The 24,730-nt window shown below is 48.5% G+C and overlaps 1 protein-coding gene across 1 annotated transcript in view; it reads left to right on the plus strand.

Annotated features, from left to right (window-relative positions):
* The window catches only part of LOC142572751 (uncharacterized), a 218,094-nt gene extending 204,756 nt beyond the window's left edge, over positions 1-13,338 (plus strand). The window contains exon 3 of the mRNA XM_075682075.1: positions 12,861-13,338. Within this exon, the coding sequence (XP_075538190.1) occupies positions 12,861-13,222 (362 nt within the window). The 3' untranslated portion in view covers positions 13,223-13,338. The remainder of the gene's footprint in view (positions 1-12,860) is intronic.
* Positions 13,339-24,730: the final 11,392 nt, after the last annotated feature.

Here is a 24,730-nt window from a genome sequence, read left to right on the forward strand (position 1 = left end):
AGGTAACTAGTATTTATTTAAGGTACTTTATACTTTGAATATGTGAAAGATGAAATCACATGAACCTCTGAAGCTACAGCTGTGACTTGTCGCCTGTTAATGGGCAATTTTCGTCCCGTAAAAACAGTTCACCCTGAATGTTGGAGTTAGCTTTGTTGCAATACAGTACTGTCTAACAGAAAAAGCACGCTTTACAGGAAGACAAGCAGGTAAAAGTTCAGTTTGCTGACCTAAATATGGGGGGGAAGGAGAGTGAAAGAGAGAGAGGAAGGGGGAGAAGAGTGAAGTTCCGATCAATCGCGCGCAGCAAACGAGGCAAAATGACTCTGTAACTGGGCGCTGAAGTCTGTCACTTCCAGGCACTGTAAAAGAGCTCGTGTGGCTTTCTGGGCTGATCATCTGTGAGGCCAGGATCCCAGGACCTTTGATTCGGTAAACGTACAATCGTCCACTCTTCTCAAGGCACACTGAATAGTCGGGCGTTGTTCGTCGAAGCGCGAACAGTGGCAATAGCCTCTTTACGTCTGCATTGAGTGCACATGAAAGAATTGCCCATTTTATTGCGATAGTTGTATGCATTAGTAGAGGCTACTACGAGAAACTGGCATAGAATGGCAGCGCTGCAATGAGAAGCCGATGCTGTAGAAGGAATTAGAGCCATGCACGGCAGATTTATCAGGACGCTAACGTCACGTTTTTGCGAGAACAGTCTGTGACTGTAGACGTTCATCCCTAATGTTCGTCATTGCAACGGCGTCAAAACTTTGCGTCTCATTTACAGTGGTTAAAACTATCGAATTTGCATTAGTCTTTACCGTTCATACCATATGGAATTCAAACTAGAAAATCTCTTTTTTTTTACGGCAGTACGATGGGCGATAATGCCTCATTTCGACATTGAATTGATAAAAGCGGAGACTTCAGTAAACAGTAATCACTGATTAGGTAAATATTCTGATTAGCAAATAATGTCTTGTAAAGCACCTTATTTTACATGTTGCATTTGCGGTACTGAAGATGGTTCCTTCCAACCTTGCGGAGAAATGCATTGTCCTTTGCGTTTATACTTTCCTAAGTAATCTCCTTGGCGCAATGCGGGATGAAACATAGTGAAACACCAGAGAACACTGAGAAAAAAAATTGGTGAAGCTCATCTCGAAACTGATGCTAGTCTCGGGAAATGTACTAAATATACATTCCCCGTGCGATTACAGGCCGCGATTCTACAGTCTAAACGTGAGCCATATTGCAATTAATGACCAAGAAGTTAACTATAGGATGCCTTAGATAATACTTAGTTGATCAGTAATTATTGCGTATTTACTGACGTCTGTCACGGCTAATAATACCTTCTTAAAAAGAGAAGTGGCTATTATGTAGACTCCACTGTCCTGAAACACTTTATTTATATATACTTCAAACACTTGAAACGCTGCCTGCTACCCGCCGTGATGACTCTTAGCCCCATCTTCGAACTTTTCTCTTCTTGTGCTGGTACCTTTTCACGTTTCCATCTTTTTTTTCGTTTTCGCCCGCTCTACCTGCACGCTTCCGTGGTTTCAATTACTTCAATGAACGAAATCAAAATGCGTACCAATATCAAGAGCGTTGCATTTCTAATTTTACGCACTTCCCTTATGCAATTTCTGGTGTTATCTTCGCAGCTCAAGACGAAGAAAAAAAAGGAGCGATAAACGTTTCACTTGCTAATGGCCGCTGAGCACCTAATGCTTACGCGTTGCATTAGCACGTCGCTTAGTTGTTTTAGTGCCCCCACTGCCGGGTTTCCTTGCAACATTTAACGCACATAGCGTACCTCCGCCTGCAAAATGAAACTCGACTCTCCCTCTCACTTTTTCTGTTTTCATCTCTTTATCAAACGTGAAAACGGAACCTTTTGGAACAGTTGGGCGGACCATTTAAAATTTTCAATTATAATTTTTACATTGCTCAGCGAGGCACTAAACGATGTGTGTGTGTGTGTGTGTGTGTGTGTGTGTGTGTGTGTGTGTGTGTGTGTGTGTGTGTGTGTGTGTGTGTGTGTGTGTGTGTGTGTGTGTGTGTGTGTGTGTGTGTGTGTGTGTGTGTGCGCGCGTGTGTGTGTGTGGTTTCTTTGTTGTTCTTCTTCTTTCTTAAATTAGCTGGCTGCATCTTACTTATATAATGTAAGGCCTTTTCCTTCGTTGTCAATATTTGACAGTGGTGTGCTTCATCGGCGACCTCTAGCGACGTGCGTGCGCTTTTCGCTATGAACGCTTGTTAAAAAAAAGAAATGCGCATCAGATAAGAAGGAGGGCATCCCGTGTTATACGAGGTACATTGTAGCGGAGAGAAGGTCAAAAGGAAAGCAGAGAGAGTTAACTACAGTTCGGACACAATAGTAGAGTTGGATACTAACATTACTACTATAGAAAGCGTAGCAATGGCAGTCACTCAACAGCCGTAGAAATCATGCGTTGCACTTGAATGCGCTACGATGTAACGAGTAAGCGTTGAAAAAGGCGCACTGCTTGGATTTTCCAGCAATTTCTACACGCTATCACAAATCATCTTGATCTGAAGATGTTCTCCCGTAGCTCTGCATATTCAGACGCCCTGATCTTGATTAGAACAGTAAGGCACTGCTCTTTTCTGAATTATCGTAAAACATTTCAATTGTGATTTCACTTTCTGTTGGTCTAGATGGTTCCATAACATACTTCCTTTCGATGGCGTCTATTCAGAATACCGCTTCTGCATCTTTGACATTACGTTGGGCTCCCTTTTCTCCGGCGCTTTCCAATAGGCGAGCGCAATGATTACTAATCAGTTCCTTGTTATTTTTACTCCACTGCGAGCCAACATTGTTTCGAAAGAAGTACCTGATGACTTCGCAGCCCACCTATTTTCGTTCGTATACGTCAGTCATTTTTCCAAGCAGACTTTGCGCTGAAACAGGCTGCCTTCAATAAATATTAGTACGAAGCTCTATGGTTCAGCTAAGGCATTTTACAAAAAAATTAAAAGAAAGAAATATTCCAATAAAAGCCTGAGCGGTTTTGAAGTAAGCAAAGCCACACAATTAAGAAAGGTCACCAGGTCACTTTTCTTCTTAGCGCACACGAAATGGCTCAGAAGTTCAGGACACAATAGAAAGCACAAAAAAAGGAAAAAAGAATACAGAACTCGACAATGCCCTACGATGCGACGGCGGCTTCTGCACGAGAAAGTGCTTCAGCGTGGTGTCCCACCGTTCTCCCTCTTTCTTTTTTTCCCCACTTTGTTTCCTTTGTGTATATTTTTTTTCGCGAACATGTCCGACCCTGCTGTCACTGCCAACACCCTCGATCAGTCCTTTGTTTTCTCGATAGCCTCGATCAAACACACACACCTCGGAGCGTCCTTCCGGCGATCTCCATTTCCTCTGCTATTACCCTGGGTCCCACCTTGTTTTCGCTTCCCTCCCATTTCCACGATTCCCTTTCGCCCTGTCTGCTCGGCGCGGTCTCGACGTCGCCTGGGCGGCGACGCGAAAGATTGTCGGGATCGCCGGACGAGGCTCTCTTGTTTGCCTTGGCGTTGTTCGTCGCTGCCGCGCTGCCGCCGACCTGGTGACGATTGCCCACGCCGGCCTTCCTCCAAGTTCTCTGGCAAGTGTGTGTGTGTGTGTGTGTGTGTGTGTGTGTGTGTGTGTGTGTGTGTGTGTGTGTGTGTGTGTGTGTGTGTGTGTGTGTGTGTGTGTGTGTGTGTGTGTGTGTGTGTGTGTGTGTGTGTGTGTGTGTGTGTGTGTGTGTGTGCGCGCGCAGGCGTGTGTGCCCAAGTGTCGTCGCAATCAGAAGACCTCGGGAGGCCTCGACGCTTTTAGGCCTAGAGTGCCGTGCCGCAGTGATGCGGCCAATGATTTGCTCAGCGGTGAACACCGGTAATTTAGCCCGACTGACCGAACTTGAACTAGACCACTTAACACTCTGAGCGAAGTGGCTTGCGCCTGACTGGTCACTCTTGTAGTGCGTTTGATCCTGTATGTAAGATAGTATTTTGTCTAGCACCTTACAAACGCCAAGGAGGATGAAATGAACGGCGCGCGCATACTGCCCGAGCATGGAGTACCATCAGTTTCAATCTGTTGCTGTGTTTCACTTTTCCGTGTTACTTCGCAATATGACAACTTCATGAGCGCGTCGTTAATCCGTCTGTCCGATCTTCAGTGTTTGTTCACGGGTGGCTTTCAGAGACTTCGCACAGGCAGTAAGATTGACGCAGCAGGTTTAAAGTTTGTGTATTGAGAGTACATCGTTGTAGACGCTTGTTAGTATTTTTTTAGTGTATCTGTTAAGATCCACATGTCTGCAATTAAATGAAATTGCAAGAAACTCTGGAGGTTACAAGGGACCTCTAAAGCGTAGAGGAGGGTGCACTGGTGCACGCGAATTATCGTAAAATTCGGTAACATCTATAAAGACCATCACCGGAAGGTATTTTCGTATATTTGGTTTCAATAAATTGTCGCCGGCAGGGGAGTAGAAACACCGAAGCGAATGTTTGGATATATGTATATATATATTGAGTTAAATCCAGGGTAGATACCAGTGGAACCGTTGAAGACTGTGTAGTACAAATCGGAGGGGGGGCTCGCTTCAGTCTGTCAGCGTTCTTTGCGTAGCCCTCTCCTTAAGAGTTTGAGTTTGCTTAGACCTAGAATTCTAAAGAGAAGGCTCCTCCGCCTTTTTTTTTTTTTTTTTTTTTTATGGTCGGTTGTTGACGGTGGTCGGACTTTCGCCATCGATGCAAGGGCCGCCTGTTCTCGCGCACTCAAGTTGGGGCGCACTTTAACTCTTATTTCTCTCCAAGACGCACGTGCGGTTTCGGAGAGCTGTGGAGGGCATCTGACCGCTTACGTGACGAGGTCGAGCGCCCGGGATAGACAGCACTCCTCTATACTTCCTCCGCCCTCTCCCTATGCGGCGGCTGCGGGAGAGAAGGATGACAGCCGCCTTCCACGCCGGCCCTCGCGCTTCTGGAGGCAACATTCATGCGACAAATTGGCTTATTTGTACAGGCACTTCTACTTCCGCTTCTGACGCGCCGGTTAACGCCAAGTTTTCTGATGGTTCAGTGTTCTAAATATATACGCCTGGAAACTTTCTGTAAGCGTTCGGCTATTCGTTTACAGTGACAATCATCGTCAATGGTTTCTGCGCAGTTCTTTTCGTGCGATGCTGCAGCGTAATCGGCGACGCTGTCACACATAGACAGAATGACTTCGGACATTTCCGGTTACATTGATCCATGTTCGCCATACGTCGTCACTGTTAGGAGATAGATCAGTTGGATAGGATATTTTTGAATCACAGTTAGCGAATTCATTAGTTTGCCAGCCTACGAAGAATCAAAGTGCCCAGCCTACGAAACATTCGCAGTATCTCTGGACTTCTGTGAAAATTTTCTTCAATCGTTATTCTGCCTTTCGCAACAGCATTGAGGTAAAAAGCTACGAACAAGCTTCCTGTTTTCAACGTATACATGTACTCATTTTTAAAAATCCAATTAGACAACAAAATCACACAAAACTAGCTGCGCTCCCGCGTTCTTTTTGCTTCTTAGGCTTTAAACGCGACTTCAAAGCGGCACTGTCGCACACAGACGACGCCGATGTGGCGGAAGCCAATCGATGCTAACCTAGAGGCCGTTCTACTAATGCGAGAGCTCGCGTTAGCATTGTCAATGTTTACTTTATCAGAGCCAGTCACTTAAAGAGAGAGAGAAATTTATTTACAGAAAGGCAGAGAGGTCGGCCTGAGCTATAACTTGCTCTGGCCTGCTACTCTACTCTGGGGAAAAGGGACGGGGAGGGAAAGGGCTGATGAATGATGATGGTATAAGGAAGAGATGCATATATACAAATTCACAGAGTTGTGGTATCTCTAAAGGCGTGCGTCCAGCCCAGTGGCTTGGAGAAAAGCTACAGCGGCTCTTGTGACCAGGGCTGCGCTGGTTGCATTAGGCCAAGGACCTAAAAGAAACTCGTCCGATAGCGGTCTCTCATGGATGTTTGCTATGGAAGAGACAAGTTGCTGTCGTTCTTGCGCGTACGCGGGACACACGCAAAATATATGTTCAAGGTATCACCGATAACCAAAGTTCAGTTTGGTTCAGCTGTATGCAGTGTTGACAACTGCAAACGACTAAACCTCCAGCGCTGAAGTGTATTATGTAGCTGGTGTGCCAGCTGCTTCAAGCAATGTAAGGTATAAAACTACTGAAGTGAGCATGGTGGCCCGAACGCGAAGCCGAAGACCATGGGAATCATTAGGCTGCTGAGCACGAGGTCGCGGCATCTAATCCCGGCCACGGCGGCCGCATTTCGATGGGGGCGAAATGCGAAAACACCCGTGTACTTAGATTTAGGTGCACGTTAAAGAACCCCAGGTGGTCGAAATTTCCGGAGTCCTCCCCTACGGCATGCCTCATAATCAGAAAGTGGTTTTGGCGCGTAAAACCCCATAATTAAATTAATTACCATGGGAATCGAAGTCATATAGCATCCACAGAAGCAACTCACACGAAGCGTTCATTGCAAAATTTTCAAGGTATACAGGCATTTTCGCTCAGCTTTGTCTTAGTGACGTAAGTTTCACGTTGACAACAAAGCATGCAGCCAGACATTGCTGCGGCAGCATCAAATAGCAGAGGAATGGGTTTATACAAGTGTAACATATGTAACGTCACTGTAACACTGTCACTTGATCAGCAGCAGCGCACTATAGGTTAAAATTATTGTTCATTCTTGCGCGAGAAGCGTTAGAGCACTGCGATCGCAGCGCGCAAACGTCTGGTCAAGCGGGTCTTTTTATACTTTGCTGTCTTTCTTTTTAACGCGGCAAAAGGTTATTGCGCAATAGACCGGAAGTGACTAGCTACTGACTCAGGGCGCTTGCCAGAGCGTTTTACAACCTTCTGGTTGGATGTCTTTTCTTAGCTTCGGGACTTGCGAAATTAATTGAGCAATCTCGACTAATTGTGCCATTAAACATATTGCAAGAAAAATTGCGTGCTTCGAGCCGCGAACAATATAGCCGGATCCCCTTATAATCGACGTTTCGCGTAACTAGAATCAAACTTCATAAATAAATTGATGCACAGTAAAACGAATGGGACCAACGACATATTTTCGTAGCCTTCTTTAGTTACGCAGACTATTTTTGCAGTGTGATTAGCAAGCTAATTACTTAGGTTTATTAGGCAGAAGTTTTAAATATTCGTTTGAGGGCATAAGTAACATTTGAAAAGCTTCAGAGCGTGCTCAGAAATAACTTAGAGTCGATTCCGCGACGGGAAATTTTACGTGGTTCTTACTCCTTGTTCTAAAGAATAAAAAGACCGCAAAATACGAAAAAAAAAGTAAAGTCATTGCGCGCTTGCGCCTCTGGATTGCCGTGCTCTCAATCGGGTTTAGAAAGAAGGAAGCCTGCATGCCAATTGCGAAAGAAAAAAAAGCCATCAGCCACAGCGTCCTGCGCACAACGTCGTCGTGAAGATCAAAATCAGCTGCAGTCCTGAATGATAAGTGATAGGCGACCGCCAAAAACGGATCAAAAAACACGCTGGTCGGCTTCCAACAGGTGTGTGGGCTTCGTTCTTTTGATACGCGATTGAGAGCACTGCTATCCATACGCGCAGGCGTGTAGTGACGTCTTTTCCTTTTTTTTTCACATTTCGCGCGCTTTCTTCAAAGCTCGTGATTGATTGATTGATTGATTGATTGATTGATTGATTGATTGATTGATTGATTGATTGATTGATTGATTGATTGATTGATTGATTGATTGATTGATTGATTGATTGATTGATACGTGCAGCGTGGTTCGACGAAGGAAATCACTGCCCGATAGCAAAGCCCTAGCTTTGAGCTCAACTCATTTCCGAGAATTCCAGGGCTTCGATAAAGAAGCACGCGTGTGGCCATGCAAGAGATATAAATTACCGCGCACGCATGGGAAAAGAACGTGCGAGCGCGCGGAGAAAGGAATGAAGACAATATATATATATATATATATATATATATATATATATATATATATATATATATATATATATATATATATATAGTCGCACAAAGAGAGTAAACAGAGAACTGGGACAGAGCTGGCATTATGACTATGCGACTTCTGAAGAAAAAAAGAAAAGGAAGAGAGAGACACATTTGGGGGGGGGGGAGGGAAACGAGGTCATCATGAAAAATGAGGAAAACGGGGAACAGGCATGGGTTCAGGTTTTCAGGTAAGCCTGTGGTCCTCGTTCATTCGGTGAAAGAAAAAGTATGGAAGCGTCCACCTGCACTTTTTTGTTTTCTTTTTCCCTAAAAATCTAACGCTCATTTCCATCTCAACAATTATATATATATATATATATATATATATATATATATATATATATATATATATATATAGATATATATATATATATATAGAAATGAAAAGAAAGAGATGCGGTCCAGTAATGGTGACGGCTACTCCTTTAGCATAGCAGAAACAACAATATGAAAAAAATATGTGCAGTAAGAAAATGAAAAGGAACCACGTCCTAGTGCCAGAAATCCTTAGCACACAGTCCTTAATACCCGCGAACATATAGAAATACAAAACGCGAAGGCAAGTCGCACCACAACGAGTTCGTATACAAAGTCACAAGCACTCACAAGCGGCCTTGATGTAAACTGTGGCGAGCACATAGGCAGTGGGCTCTATTCAGTGCGTTATCTAATACTTGTCAATGGTGCCCGTGTCTTCGTAAACATGTTCGAGTGAGTTCAATGCTCTTCGTTGTGCTATTTTCGGTGGTCATGAGCCCACCAATATTGTGAGTGAGAAAGGTCGGCGAGGATCATTGGAGTGTAGCTCTTGCTCTAGCTGTCGCCTCTGTGTCGCGTATATTGGGCATTCGAGGAGTAGATGGCGAACATACTCATCGTCGTTGCCACAGTCGCAAGCCGGTGAAGAAGCCCGTTTTATGCGATATAGAAAATGTTTGGTGTATGCTGTCCCAAGGCGCAGTCGATAAATGAGTGTCACGGCACTTTTCGACATTTCTGCATCCGGTTTGTATTTGAGTTGAGGGTCCGCTTCGTAAGAAATCAAACCTTTTGTTTCCAGTTTCGCCTGAATGTACGACAGGGGCTGAATACAGGCTCTAAAATGTACGTTTCTGAACCCGCCATGCTTCGAAACCAGCTATTGGGCGTTCGCTCGTCGCAGTCCGACGTAGTTACTCATAACAAGCAATCTTATCAGCTTTTCTTTTTCCTATTTAAATCGTCTCTGTACATCTGGAGTGAAAAGTCTATGGCTCTGAGGAAGGCCACAATTGCTTCGTCCGAAGGGAAAGTCGATTGTGTATGGTCTAACCACCATTTCTTTTTCTTTCTTCTTTTAAGGTTTAAGCATTCACACGCTAGAAAACTCCATTTTACAAGTGGTAATGATTTTCGTGCAAGCATTTCAGGTGCAGAAAGTAGAATCGCGTCAAAATAAGCAATCGAGAGCTGAAAAAAAAGAAGACGAATTCCGTCGGAAAAGCGCGGTGGTGGAACTGATGCTTGAAGCCCCGTAACCGTGCTCCTCAGCGAAACACCCCACAGAGCCGCTGGGCAACCGTACCGATCTAATCAGGCCACCGCCAACACTCTCCTCGCGCACGTTCGTACTATACGTCCGCGTACGAATGAATGAAACAAACACACACAAGAAAGTAAGGAGAGAACGAAAGCGCGGGCGAAGGAGAGAGTCATATGAGAGAGCCCAGTAAACGCACACAGAAGCCCGCGGAAAATAAAGGAGAGAAGCAGGCGTAGTCTCAGCACGCGCGCGCGCGCACACACACACACACACTGACGCACACACGGCCAGACGAAGGCGAAGCGAAAGAACGACACGATACCCCCCTCAGCTCTGCTCTCGTCGGAGGTGCAGCGCTGTTCCTCGACGTGGCATTGGTTTGCCGTCGCGGCCGGCGGCGATCCCTTTGGTGCGGTAAGCGACGGAAGGAGAAAGGCACGAGTAAAGGTGGGGAAGACGAGGAAGAGGAGACTCGTTGATCCGCTAGGTTGTTTCGACAACCTCTGTGCTTTATACCTCTTTCCCCCCTGACCGCCGCCCGCCTCGTCCGCGGCACCAATACCACCACCACCGCTACGGAGCGATCTCTTCTTCGTCTGGCATCTTCTCTTTATCCATCTTTTTCTCTTCGTATTTTTTGCTTCTTCTTCGCTTTCTCGTCGCTGCCCGTTGTGCCTGCTTCTACTTTTTTGTGTGTGTGGGTGGGCGGTTGCTCTTGCTTTCTTCCCTACGTGTGTCCGTGCGTGTGTTCGCGGGGAGGGCGCGCGCGCGCGTACTGTGTATATAGATCGCTCCTCTTCTGCCGGTGCAGCGGCGATATAAATACACCGTGTATATAGAAGGGGGGGGGGGGGGGTGAAGCAGCGACTGGCGCGCGTGCGCGCGCGATAGAGCTAGTGGAGCGAGGCAACCTCTTCGCCGTCGTCTTCTTTTCTTTCCGGCCGCTCGCCCTCCGCAGAGCCGCGGACCCCCTCTCCTCATCTTCTTTTGCTGCGTCCCGTCTCTCCATTAATCACAGCTCGGGCAAAGGTAAAGACTGCAGGGTACACAGGACGAGGCGGCCGGCTGCAACGCTATATAACAGCGAGCCCCGGTCCTCGATCTCTCCTGATCAAGTCTCGAGTCACTGGAAAAAAGGGGTTTTCATGCACAGCTCCTCCGCGTTCAGCTCGCGCGATGTGCCTTCTATTCAGTGTCTTTGGAGGCTAGCGTTGAAGACGGTGGTTATATCAGGCTCCGAACGGAGCTTCCCCCCTGGCTCGTTATATTTAACGCGCCTGACTTCGCCCCGTTAAAGCGGTTAGCTTGAAGAAACTAAAACGGGCTCGCGTTTTCGGAAAGCGCCACAGTTTACTGCGCTTGTGTGCTCGTACATGAACCGGAGCGTATAAAGTAACTGACAGCGGTAATAACTTCGCGAGCACGCCGTAGAACTTTAGGAACAGTTTCTAATGGATTAATTGTGTCTCCTTACGTAGCTGGGCTGTAGGCACATTGTAATTTATGACGAGCCAGTCCTGTCGCCACTTGCAACTTCTGAACATGTCCTTACGCTTTCCGCCCACGCTCTTCCGTCCGTGTGCCTGTGTGCAGAATCTACGCTGGCGTTTTCTTTTGCGCGGGCTTCTGTGCGCCTTTACGACACCCTCGTATGACTATCTCTTGATGACGGTTTTTTCGGAGCCGCGCTCCACACACCGTGTGCGCATCACACGCACAAGTGTGCAGAAACGCATAAATGCAGCACACACAAACGTGCGTCTGTGGACGACCGACCATCCCCCTCAGTACAAGTTGGCGACTACGGATTGGACTTCTCGGCACTGTAGGCAATCACAGTGAGCTGCTTCACGTCACAACAGCTTCAAGCATCACGCAGGCGGCGTGTGTGACGCTCTCTTGGGCGCCAGTTTCGGAATCGGAGCGCGGATGTGTGGCAGACGGTCAGCTATCTCCGCAGCGGCTTGCTCTTTTAAAACCGCTTCAATCGTGGGCCTCATGTCAGGCACACATCCTTTAGTCTCTGTCTCCTCTTGGAATTTAATCATTTGAAAGTAGAACTTATTGACACTTCAGCAATTGTGATCACTACACCATTCGCAGGATAACCGACCACTGCGAGTTCGGACTTCCGTTTGGCCACGTAAGCTATCGCTGTGTGAGTGTTGGCGCGCCGCAGGAAACACAGTATAGTGTCCAATTTGACGAAAAAGAAGCTGAACTGCACCCAAACTTCCCACGACAGACGACACTGCGCAGGCGCATTTACCGCGCTGCACGTGATGACCCACGCACAAAAGGCGCATGCATATAAATTAGGAACCACCGCCAGCACGTCGCTGCAGGGCTGAGGCGCTCTGGCGTAAGCCATCACAAATGAATGCTCCCCTTGGTCATGCTGCGTACACTCGCAGTGGCCGAAGGGCCGGTTCGCGAGAACATAGAGCAATGTCCGCGTGAGACTTCAATGAGTACTACACGGTGTGGCTAGGGTCACTGCATTATGACCACATTACGAGCACTAGGCACCGCTTTTCAGCTTAGTGATCGGGAAGGAGCGAAGTGAGACACGCCCTCACCGTAGGTGGAAAACACCGGCCGTAGACAGAGTCCGAGCTATTACCAAAAGGAGCCGTCAGACGAGAGGTGGGTCCGAAGAGGTATCCTCTATGTACGCTCTCTCTTGTGGCCGCACCGTGCTGGAAATGAGAAGCGAGAGCTCAATTCCTGCCAACAGAGGTTCGATAAAAACTGACCTCTGGCCCTTCCGCGGTGTAGCGATAGCTAAGTGACCGCCTGTTCCACTGCCGGTGGAAAGGGAAGAGGCGCGCAATAAGGAGCGAACACCCGCGTGCAGTCCGCAGGGCCGTGCCATAATACCGACATCATCGAACCTTCCATCTCAGGCAACAGCTTCTAACAGATGCCAATAAAAAAAATTGCATTCTGTGGATTCGATTTCAACAGGCACTATTCGATGATATATCCTACACGAAAGGAACGCCTAGTGTAGACATCCTATAGAAATTTATAATGATCCAGATACTAGCGCCCGCAGACCTTCGGTTAATGGGACCATCTGGTTTTCATAGACCAGCTGGTTTTCATATTATCAGTTGATTTTATTCTATGTGCTGCTGGTTTTGATGCTGATGAGCATGATGATGATTATAATGATACGAATCATGCCTTGTCATTTAGTGCAATGGCGCTGTCTTGTGCGGGACGTCTTTGATAAATGCTCCCCCCTTTTTCCTCCCTGCGCAGACCCCAACATCCCGGACCTACCGTCAATCAGCAACTCGTCGTACGGGCCGCCGGGGGACTGCTACGAGCCGTGCCACGTGAACGTGTCGTTCATGGACGACCGGCCGTGCAGCCCGGACGGTTACGGCGACCATTTCGCCACAGCCTTGGACTCTTCTTCGGTCTCGACCACGACGGTGGCCGCCGGCCCCACGGGGTCGGTAGCCGCCGCCGACGGTGTTGGTGGTGTTGGTGGGGCCAGTGGTGGGGGGCGGACGCAGCGACCGAGCTGTGCGCTCTCGGTGACCGCGGTGGTGACGGTGGTGACAGTGTGGTGGGCGGCGGGCCGGACCCGCGGCCGGCACAGAACACTCTGCTCATAGCACCGGCTGCCGCCTTCCTCCTCTTCCTCCTCCGTGCCAGCAGACGACGACTGCCAGAGCGGCGACGACGCCACCGCCGCCGCCGCCATCCAACCGTCGCAGCCGCCGACCCTCCTCGCGTAGGACGCCGGCCGCCGTGCCGGTGAGATGCGCGCCGCCACCAACACAGACGAGGCGTCGGCGGCTGCCACCGCTGCTACAAGGGAGGGCCCTCTCCGGAACACGAGGTGCGGGTGCCTGTGTCGTCCCGCTTAGGTCCTCGCGGTGTTTGTCCTTCGTCAAGCTATTGGCCGACTGAGCTTCGTGTGGCGACAATACGGCCGCGATAACTTACTTGAGCCAAATGATAGCCACGGCTCCGCATCAGTGAACAGCGAAAGAAAAGGGGCGAGCTGAGAAACGAAGTTTTTTAGCTGTGAAATGAAGTTTTTTTTTAACTAATTCTTGTAGCAGACTTCTCTTAAGACGAATCCGGTTAAACCGAATGTTCGCATATGCCGAACAATGTGCAAGTGCTTGGTTGGGTTCCCGCCGAAACCATGCGAAAAAGAAAAGGAAGAGGCTTAACATGAACCGTCCGTTTAGTTAAGTCAGCGTCCTTCAGATTGAGCCGAACTTCCACAGCCTTAAATAAGCATAAGATTGCTCGTATCAGAAAGAAGCCCGCAGCGACATCTTGCTTCGGCCAGAGTCCTTCATTGCTCTGCTTTGGCAAAAGCGAAGGGTGTGAACGTAAATTACGCCAGTATCGGCAAGGATGTGACAGCATACAGGGCTGACATCATGGAAGCATCAGCTCGGAAGGTTCACAAAGTGTCCTTGGGGTGTTTTGCAGTTTTCGTCTAGTAATATTGTCGTCATTAGGTCAGTAATGAACATCTTCCAGCTTCTGATGTATCACGTACGTTGTCCGAAAAAGTTATTCTGGAGCCGTCGTATGCCTTACGATGACATTATGGGACAGCTTTACGAGATGGCCCGACCTTCAACACCATGTATCATGCTAAATTTTATTGCAAAACCAGAGTCTAACTTGGTCTATGCCCTACAGAAGACTTGAGGAGTTTCAATGTCTCTCTCCGTAAACACAAATGTCGCTAGACCGGCCTATGTAATAGCAGAAGCACGGAAGCACGGTAGAAAATGGCGTAATGCCGAACCTCAGTGCAGCCTAAGGTTCGGCAAAGTATATATAAGATGTATGGTAACGCTGTTCACGTGCTTTTCCAAAAATGTGCCTCCTTAGACTCTCAGTGGAGAGTGCGAGTGCAGAACACTTACATTCCTCTACTTACCGTGTTTTCCTTGGCGCCTAATTCATAATGGTGAACTACACACCAACACAGCGAAATTTTAGCTGTTCCCCCTGTTTTCTCCTTCAAGTATCGCATCTTTTTTAACGAGGTTCACTATTATGTAGACAGCTCGTGTCACGCCGACACGAAGGCATCTGGGAAGATCATACTACAGAGGAACTTATTATATGTTAATCCGGCTGTTGAAACCAGAAGGGGCACATTTTCGTCGGTGGAACGATAGAATTCATACACGTCGGGTTCCTGCCTCCTTACCAAGCAACAGCCCATGCCGCGCTTATTGGCGAAGCGCAGTCGACGAGCCTACGAGTGTGAGTGTAAGACGCCTGCATCTGACGCGCTTTAATTGTACGCGCGAAACAAACTGTCATAATACGACCACGCCATCAGCAAAACAAGTGTCTGCAAGGCGATTTATACAAAGTAGGTGTGTTCGAATAGTAATTTTTGAGACCGAATCGAGTACGAATCGATTAGAGCCGGAAGCGAACAGAATAGGGGATTGGTTCTCGAATAGTGAGTGCCTTTTTCGTCGATAATATAAAAGAATGTTTGCATTCTAGTATGGGAAACATGAGCAAGTTTTTGTACATAATTACATCGCACATTATCAGGCATGCTTAATCAAAAGCACAAAGTCATGCATTATTAGAATAAAGTCTTAAAAGGTGGCGCTGTGAGCCAGCTAGAATCAGCGTGTACTTTCGAGATCAAATCGGAAGTTCGCGTCGACTGCAAAGATGGCAGAGCTAAAAAAACTTCACCAACGACTACGATACTCCCTAACGCGAAATTTGAGCGCAGCGCCATACGTGTTTTCATTTCGCGATATACTAGAGAGTTTTAGTTTAGGGGACGCAAGCCGCTTGCGTCTCCTAAACTAAAGTTATCTACTGGCTGGCGCGGACAATCTGTCTCGTGCGGCACATCGCAAACGGGGCGGTAGTGGCGCGACTGCCTCGCTATAACCGGGAGATCGCGAGAGGCAGCGCGTGGATGACGCGTGAATGCAATGTGAATAAGTGCCACATACTCCCGGGACTGCAGTATACAGATGGTTTTCATTGATGTGTGTACAAGTTCGGTCCAGTAAGGTACGAAGCAGTATCAGCTAAGGATCTCGATGCCTGACGTGTCGCCACCAAGATGCATACATTACATTTTGAATAGCAATAGCCGCAAATCGGCGATACGCAAAGGCACAGAGTGAGACAGGACGAACGTTCAGCGTTAGGTCAGCGTTCAGTCCCTTGTGCTTATCTCCAAGCGTGTCCTAGTTTCGTGCAGCTGTAATTACATAGTGCAATTACACAAGCTAGCCAGGATTTGCTATTTATCCTTAAGCTCACGCCGTGTCTTGAAAAAAAAAATGTGACCCGCGCGCGAGTTCTTGCAGCATCCATGAGGATCACAAAGCTGACTAAAATGCAGTCGTCCTGTGTTGTTTAGCTGACTTTCACTGTTCCGAAGTTTTCGGCCACGAAACCTTCACGCTTTCTTGCTAGAGAAGGAGACGATACGCAACACGCGTCTTGGAACGGCGTGGCGCGCTGACAGTCAAAACGAATGTGCCGTATTCGAGACACTCAAATTCTGGCACATACTGTCAAATTCGTCGTCTGTGTCACCAGATTTGATCCACTCAAAGCGCAAAACGTGGCGAACTTCAACAAGGCGACACTGTATGCGTCATTTCGAATCACCACACTCCGGGAAGTCGTGCGCGAGAATGACCTAGAACGGCGCAACCTGGCCTCTGCTGCAATGTTGCTCTTCACTTCCTCTCTGTCTGCAAGTCACGCCTCGAATTACGTGCGCGATAACGCCGCCAAATGGGTTGATTTCGCCACGTTCAGAGCACTTGTGCAGTTGCCTATTGTCGGCGCCATGATGACAGCGTATACAGTTATCGCAGCTTCCCCGTTGTTCTTGGATTCGAGGAAACGTTGAGCAGAAAACCGAGGACAATGCCACGGTGAATTTTCCATAATCTCAATCCATAAGAAAGGGGACGCCAAAGAGTTGAAAAATTATAGACCGATCAGCTTACTCTCCGTTGCCTACAAAGTACTTACTAAGGTAATCACAAATAGAATCACGGACACCTTAGACTTCCGTCAACCAAAGGACCAGGCAAGATTTCGTAAAGGCTACTCAGCAATAGACCATATTCACACTGTCAATCAACCCGTCGTGGTTGCTCAGTGGCTATGGTGTTGGGCTGCTGAGCACGAGGTCGCGGGATCGAATCCCGGCCACGGCGGCCGCATTTCGATGGGGGCGAAATGCGAAAACACCCGTGTGCTTAGATTTAGGTGCACGTTAAAGAACCCCAGGTGGTCAAAATTTCCGGAGTCCTCCACTACGGCGTGCCTCATAATCAGAAAGTGGTTTTGGCACGTAAAACCCCAAATATTATTATTATTACACTGTCAATCAGGTGACAGAGAAATGTGCGGAATATAACCAACCGTTATATCTAGCTTTCATTGATTACGAGAAAGCGTTTGATTCAGTCTAAACCTCAGCAGTCATGCAGGCATTACAGAATCAGGGTGTAGACGAGCCGTATGTAAAAATAGTGAAAGATATCTATAGCGGCTCCACAGCCACCGTAGTACTCCATAAAGAAACCAATAAAATCCCAATAAGGAACGGCGTCAGGCTGGGAGATACGATCTCTCCAATGCTATTCACAGCATGTTTACAGGAGGTATTCAGAGACCTGGATTAGGAAGAATTGGGGATAAGTGTTAATGGAGAATACCTTAGTAACTTGCGATTCGCTGATGATATCGCCTTGCTTAGTAACTCAGGGGACTAATTGCAATGCATGCTCACTGACCTGGACAGGCAAAGCAGAAGGGTGGGTCTAAAAATTAATCTGCAGAAAGCTAGAGTAACGTTTAGCAGACTCGGAAGAGAACAGCAGTTTACGATAGGCAGTGAGGCACTGGAAGTGGTAAGGGAATACATGTACTTAGGGCAGTTAGTGACCGCGGATCCGGATCATGAGACAAATAATCAGAAGAATAAGAATGAGGTGGGGTTAGTTTGGCAGGCATTCTCAGATCATGAACAGCAGGTGGCCATTATCCCTCAAGAGAAAAGTGTATAACAGCTGTGTCTTACCAGTACTCACCTACGGGGCGGAGACTTGGAGGCTTACGAAAAGGGTTCTACTTAAATTGAGGACGACGCAACGAGCTATAGAAAGAAGAATGATAGGTGTAACGTTAAGGGATAAGAAAAGAGCGGATTGGGTGAGGGAACAAACGCGAGTTAATGACATCTTAGTCGAAATCAAGAAAAAGAAATGGGCATGGGCAGGACATGTAATGAGTAGGGAAGATAACCGATTGTCATTAAGGGTTACGGACTGGATTCCAAGGGAAAGGAAGCGTAGCAGGGGGCGGCAGAAAGTTAGGGTGGGCGGATGAGATTTTGAAGTTTGCAGGGACAACATGGCCACAAGTAGTACATGACCTGGGTAGTTGGAGAAGTAAGGGAGAGGCCTTTGCCCTGCAGTGGGCGTAGACATGATGATGATGATGATGATGATGATCTCAAGGGCTAAGCCGTCTTGCCTTGGGGCAAACACCTTCAGCCCGGGGTAAGGCGTACTACGACTAGCACAATTTGTGCCAGCACTGAAGCACTGAAATTTGGCGTGAAATTAGCCTATCGCAAACGAAATTCTGAATACGAGCTTGTTTGTAATACTTTCTTTGAACGAAACATACACACACAAACACAGCGCTCTATGCGTGTGTATTTGCCGCTCGCTTGCCGCGTATTTATCACTGTTCCCTTCAAAGCTGTTACAAGTGCTTTTCTTCTTCCCCGTCTCTCGATGCAGGGTCTTCGCGCGCAAGCACAAGAAAGACCGGCGCAGCGCAGCCCAGCCCCAGCGCCGCCTCCGGATTCCCTCGAGGGCAGCCGCGGCAGCGGCGGTGGAAAGTGGTGGCTCGCCCACGGTGGACGACGTCCCCATTCACCGAGCAACAGCAACAACGAGTCCGCCACCACGGCACACCGCCATCCCCCCACCACGGAAGCGGTGCGCGGCAGCCTCTCCGGGTTTCCGGCACGCAATCTCAAGCGCAACACGCACACACACACACACACTCGCGCGCGCACACTCGCACACTCACCGACACGCGTATGCGAGGGAGAAAAAAAAAAGAACTCTAGAAGCCAGACGCAAAGAGAACCTCGTCCCCTCTCTGAGTGTTCTACAGTGAGACAGTGTTAGACAATCGGCCCTCTGGCGCGATGGGGACACGTATTAGCAACTCACGCTCGTCCGAGACGAGAAGGCGAGCTCCAGTCGTCGAATCTGCTGCCTCACGACCGTGTGCCCTGATACTTTGGTGCTCCGATTGCCTCTTCCAGAGACTAGGAGTTGGCGAAAAAGCCGTATTCGCGTGATAATGAAACTTCACTTTGTAATTCTCTTCTTTTCCCAACTTCAACCGGAGCTACCTTGGCTGCAGATGTGCAAATATGGTGTACTCCGGCCCGATAGCGGAATCTCCCTGGCCGTCTAATAAATGCAAACGCAGTCAAATTTTCAGTGCACCCATACAGACTACTCGTAAGTGGCTATGCATTCGCTGCCACGAACTTTCGATGCTCCGAGGCATACCAAACATTCAGTGGTAACTGTCGTTCTTGTTGCAATTCGTGTCCCTAAAGCTAGAGAAACGCATATGACATCCGTTCGGATTGTTTGTTTCTACATCTAAATAATAAAAAAAGGAGCAGTTAACAAGTATACAAGCGTGCCCAAACTTGCTTGCGGCTATCGCCGAAGAATTCACCTGTTGTTGTTGCACCAGGCAATGGTATCGCAAAGCGAACTCAAAAGTGGGCAACGAAAGAAGAGTCGTTGAAAGTAATTGGCAAGCACTACCCTATATGTCTAAGCAAGGTTTCGCGAGGCAAGCGAAATATTTCCGCCTGGTAGTTTACTCAAGTTAAGCTTGCTGTCCCATCTGAGTACTACAAGTGCCCAGAAGAGCTGCGTGCTTTTAAGCGGTATCATGCGGATGAAAATAAGAGAAATAAAGAAAAAGAAAAGAATGTACCCAAGCGAGCCCAGCTATAGATATTGTTGACTCCTCGACAGGGTTCTCTGGCGTCTGGCACTAAGGCGCAGCATAGAAATAAAACAGGATAATGTGCGGCAAGAGGCCGAATAATCCAGTCTTTTGAAGGCACAGCACTCCCACACACAGACAAACGGAGGCATTTAACACTACACGCACAAAACCAAGAACACGTCGACGTAAACAGCACACACCAAGCAGGGAAGAGAAAGAAAAAAAACAGAAATGAGAAGAAGTTGAAGAAGAAGAAGGCTTCTGCTACAACGACGGAGGATACCACCCCCTTCGTGGAACATTTCGTTTCTTCGACTAGTTCTTCGTCGTCTAGGTATCGAGGTGGGCCAATCCCAGTGCTTCCTTCGCGACGACGCCAACAACATAAAAGCGCGCCGCGCAACCACACCGCCGTGAAAAAAAAAAAACGAAAATGGGAGAAAGAGAGAGAGGGAGAGAGAGAAAGAAAATATTGTGCCGGAGACCCGCGGGGAGAAGTAGCAGTGCCGACGCTGCCGCCGCATCAAAACAGAAGACGACGAAGACAACCCGTGTGCCTCCACTCAGCCACCGTACGACGCCAACAAAGAGAGAGCAACATCGCCAGAAAAAAAAAAGAACACACAGTGCGGAAAGGAGACGCTGATCGTAGTGTACAGAGACAGAGAGCCCGCCACTACAACACAGCTGGAAGAGGAAGAAAAAAAAAAAGAAACACTTTGCACGTGCGCGAGACGGCAGCGCCGCCTCCGCTTAAGGGCTCAAGACTCTTGTGTTTCCCATCCCCCCACCGACCTCCCGGTTATCGGGAGAGCGAGAGAGACAGCTTATACGATATATATATATGTATATGTACATGTATATGGTGTATATGTATACATACGTGTGCGCAAAGACGGGAGCAGGCTATAGCAGCAGAAAACACCGACGAATTCCAAAGCTAGGTCAACTCTTGCCATTGTTGCTTCGTTTTTCCTTTTTTTCGTTTTTGCATTGCGCTGCACAGCCGACACACATACGTGACGGCGCAGTTGGACACACATACGCACGCGCGCACACACAAAGCGAAGCCTCGGCCAGCTGCTAGCGCGACGCCGCCTTGTGGCACACTCCCTCACTCCTAGCTGATTCTCTACTCTACGCACACGACGGTACTTGTGCGACCACACATGGCCGCAAGGCACGTTTGCTTTGTCCCTACAGTGATCACAATTTCCATTCGCAGCGCAAGGTACGCGACGAGTGTAGGTCGTCAAAGGATATATAGCCGTGCCATCGTAACCTACATTCGAATTCAAAAGACCATTCGTGTGCAAAATCGCTGTGTAAAAGCTGATTGAAGCCAATCTTGACAGCGGGAAAGACGAGTACGAACGCGCTCGGCCATTGCCAAGCAGTTATGAACAGAACGGTGAAGCTGCAAACACTGGCCGTCTCCCAACGGGTGTCCTGGTAAGGACTATTTGAACTTCGGGTACCCTGGCACCGAGGCGTCCCACCTAACCGACCCGCTGCAGAAGAAGGTGCAGTCAAACTTCCGCATAGTAGCATTGCGTACAGTGAATATCCGCTTATAGTGCAGTAAATGTAACCCTTGGTTCTCGTGGTGTTTCTACACTATATATGACGAGAAAAAATGGATGCAGTGAGGTTCCGATTCCAGCGAGCCAGAAACAACCAACCTTAACAGCGTTATAACACGTTAGAAACGCAATCATTGTTTTTGGCCATTGTGTTACCATCCGAGCCAACCGAACCATTATTGGTTAGGAGTGTGGTGCGCGGAAAAGACACTTCAGTCTGATATGGGTCTACATTTACAGTTTTCGCACTTACTCGTATTTTCAACGCTTCGAAGCGGGGCTGTTGAGTGAGATACTCCGGCTTAACTCCGCTTGTTAAGAGACAATGCGGCATATATTTATGTTATTCATTACTGGTTTACGATGTCGACGTTTTGCCCCACTTCGAATTTCAATATAGCTCGTATGCGCAGAGCCGAGTGAGCAAGATTTCCCGTATGCCTTCATGCGAACGGCGCAGCCAATCCCCAGGAACACGTGCATGGCATGCCTGTTTTACGACATAGAAAACGTACAGGCCATTCTCGCTACGGCACTAAGTCCGGATTTAAATTGATAGCTGCACACGGTCAGCTTTCAGTATCACGTTAATTATTGCCAAACGCGCAATGAACTTGACAGTGACGCAACGTGGAGAAGCAAACTTTACAAAGACGGAAAGGACTGGAACGTAAACCTGCGGCGCTCAAGCGTCTTGATCTCAGCTTGAAGCGCTAACGCCGAGGATTACATTAAGGCTTTAGGAGCGCTCAGTTTGCTTTGACAGAGACCAATGGAAAGCGTCTGCTTGCGCTATGCGTTTCTGGGTGATGCATAAGCAAGGCTGATTTCCGTAACAGGAATAGCTGAATTCTGGGCTTTTACCTGCCAAAAACACTATTTGATTATGAGGCAAAATTAATTTTGACCACCAGAGGATATTTAACGTGCCCCAATGCACAGAACGCGGGTGTTTTTGAACTTTGCCCCTACCGAAATGCGGCCGGGATTTGACCCCGCGACACCGTGCTTAACAGCACAACACCATAGCCGCTAAGCCACCGTGGCGGGTACAGCAATGACTGGCAAGGAGGCGGTTTCGCTTCTTCAAGACGCACGGCCGACAAATCTACCTCAAGCCTCGTATCATGACGCAGATAAATGAAAGCACGGTATAACGACACGCTAGCACATGAATTCGGCAGCCTCGAATGAAGTAAGAAAGAAATTAAGAAAGAAAAGGTGGATAACTTGGAAAGATGCGTTAGAAAAACGAGTCCGCGCAGAGCAGCGTAAGAGTCGCGCAACTTGAACATTTCAGCAAAATTAACATATCGGCGTACTAAACATCTCCAGCACGGTCTGCAAATCCGGTACCAATATTGCCTACATTGTACGAGAGTCAGGCATGAAGTGGTATCGTCATGCAACGCAGCCATGAATAGAAGAGCAGGGGGAATAATAAATCGAACAAGTTGGTAGAGATTCGTGTTTGAATCGTAGCGCGAAAACCTACACAGGACAAAAAAAAAACAGAACGACCGGACAGCACTTTGTCTGGTCATTCCGTGTTTTTCTTTCGTCCTGTGCAGATCTTCGCGCCGTCCTTCAAACACGAATGCAAGGTGATGCCCTTGCAGGAACCAAAACACGACAGATAGACAGACAGACAGACAGACAGACAGACAGTGGCGCGTCTCTTCCCTTATTATAGCAGCCGCAGGTGCGAGACTCGGGAGCGAGAGGAGACCCCTCCCCCCCCCCTCACTACACACACACACACACACACACGCAGACGAATAAACCGCCAAGATTTAGAGCACTGCGCGCAACCAGGCGGAGGCTGCCAGAGGGGCAAGCGTTTTCTCGGACGTGTCACAATAACTGTCACTGCACCGCGGCGCAAACGAAAGAAAGTGACCATGCATGGAAGCGGTAACGGGTGGGCGAGTGCGGGCCGAAAACGAAGCTTCTTCCGACGAACGGACTTCTCGCCTATTGCCGGTCCCATTTTTTTTTTTTTCCTTCTGCCGCGCGACTGCGTCGGCTCCGACTGACTGACCGCGCTGCTGGCCGCTCCACGAGCGCTGGGGGTGCCGGCCATTTGTCACTGTCCGTCGCTATTGGTCACCGTGGCGTTAACGTCAGCGCGCTCGCCGTGGTGGCCCCGGCCAAAGGCAGCGCCTCCCTGCTCCCACAAACCTCTTTTCCCCGAGGCGGCAAAGGCGCCTGTCTGCTCTACAGAGAACGGAGGGAACTAGCTTGCTAGGCCTCAGCGTTGCGTTGCCATTGGAAAAAAAGAAGAGCCGGTGGACGCTAAGGGGAGGAAGCGGGTGGTAGGGGGGAGGTGGGCAATGCCGGCTGAGCGAGACGAAATCAAGGGAAGGAGGGGGGGAGGCGATTGTGCGGCGCCGCATGGGCCCGAGACGGCGCGCACAAAGGGAGGCAGGCGAATTGGAGCAGAAAGAGAAAAAAAAGGGAAAATGAGGAACAATAAAATCGAGAGAGGGAATGACTCGATCGCATAGTCGGCGAACGGCCACGTGCTTACTCGTGGAGCGGGTAAAGTAAAAAAAAAAGTGGGGAGAAGTAGGGAGATAAGGGGGAGAGCGAAGGAGGTAAAGGAAGGCAAGTGGATGCTTCTATTATCAAGCAAATCCCGCTCCACGACAGTAAACCCAGTTCGGCGCGCAGGAAGCGACTGCGACCCCCCTCCCTATAAACGGGGCCTCCCGACGTTGGGCTGCGAACCGCCTTCACAAAAGCGAGCGCAGAGGGAACGATTGTGCGAGCGCGCCTCGCCGGCAGCGCCGAGCAGCAGCAGCAGCAGCAGCAGTCCGCATCACGCTCGAGACTTGCTCGGTATCGGCCCGAAGAGCACCACTGCGAAGGAAAGCAAAGGAACGAAGCTCGCGCAGTTGCCGCACCGCGCGCGTTTTGCGCTGTATGCGCTGGAGTTCGGGTGGTCGAAAAGAGTCCTTTCTACGTTGGTGTGAACGAGCTGTACCCACCGGCTTCCCTTCCAGCCACGACTGTGCATTTATCTCCATTTGACGCCGGTGACTTGCGGTCGCTTTCCAGTGCAGCTTGCTGTGGCCTCGAGCCTAAAAAGAACCGCAAAACTCTGTCACTTCACGGCGTATCTGCCAAATCGTCTTGGCGAAATTAACGATTATTGCCTTAATTCGCGTTATTGGTTTATCAATTCGTTTATCGTTTCAATCTGTCCAGCATTACGTACCTCCGTGTGTTTCCCTCCTTCCCCCCCCCCTTTCTTTCGCTCTCGTAAAGAAACGACAATGAAATATGTGGCACACACTCATTTAGAATATCCGATTGCTGAGGAAGAGCCGTAAAGGTCAATCAAGAGAAAGAGTAGTGTGTTAAAAGAAAAGGTTCTTTTATTTTCTGCACTTTCTTTTGTTGTAATCGGCAGGATCACATTCTAGACGCCGGGTGCCTATACACAAGAAAACGCACAGAGAAAAAAAAAGAGAGAGGGAGAAGAAGAAGCTTATCTGCAGC

Source organism: Dermacentor variabilis, chromosome 2 (assembly GCF_050947875.1).
Source record: "Dermacentor variabilis isolate Ectoservices chromosome 2, ASM5094787v1, whole genome shotgun sequence".
Classification (NCBI taxonomy): Eukaryota; Metazoa; Arthropoda; class Arachnida; order Ixodida; family Ixodidae; genus Dermacentor; species Dermacentor variabilis.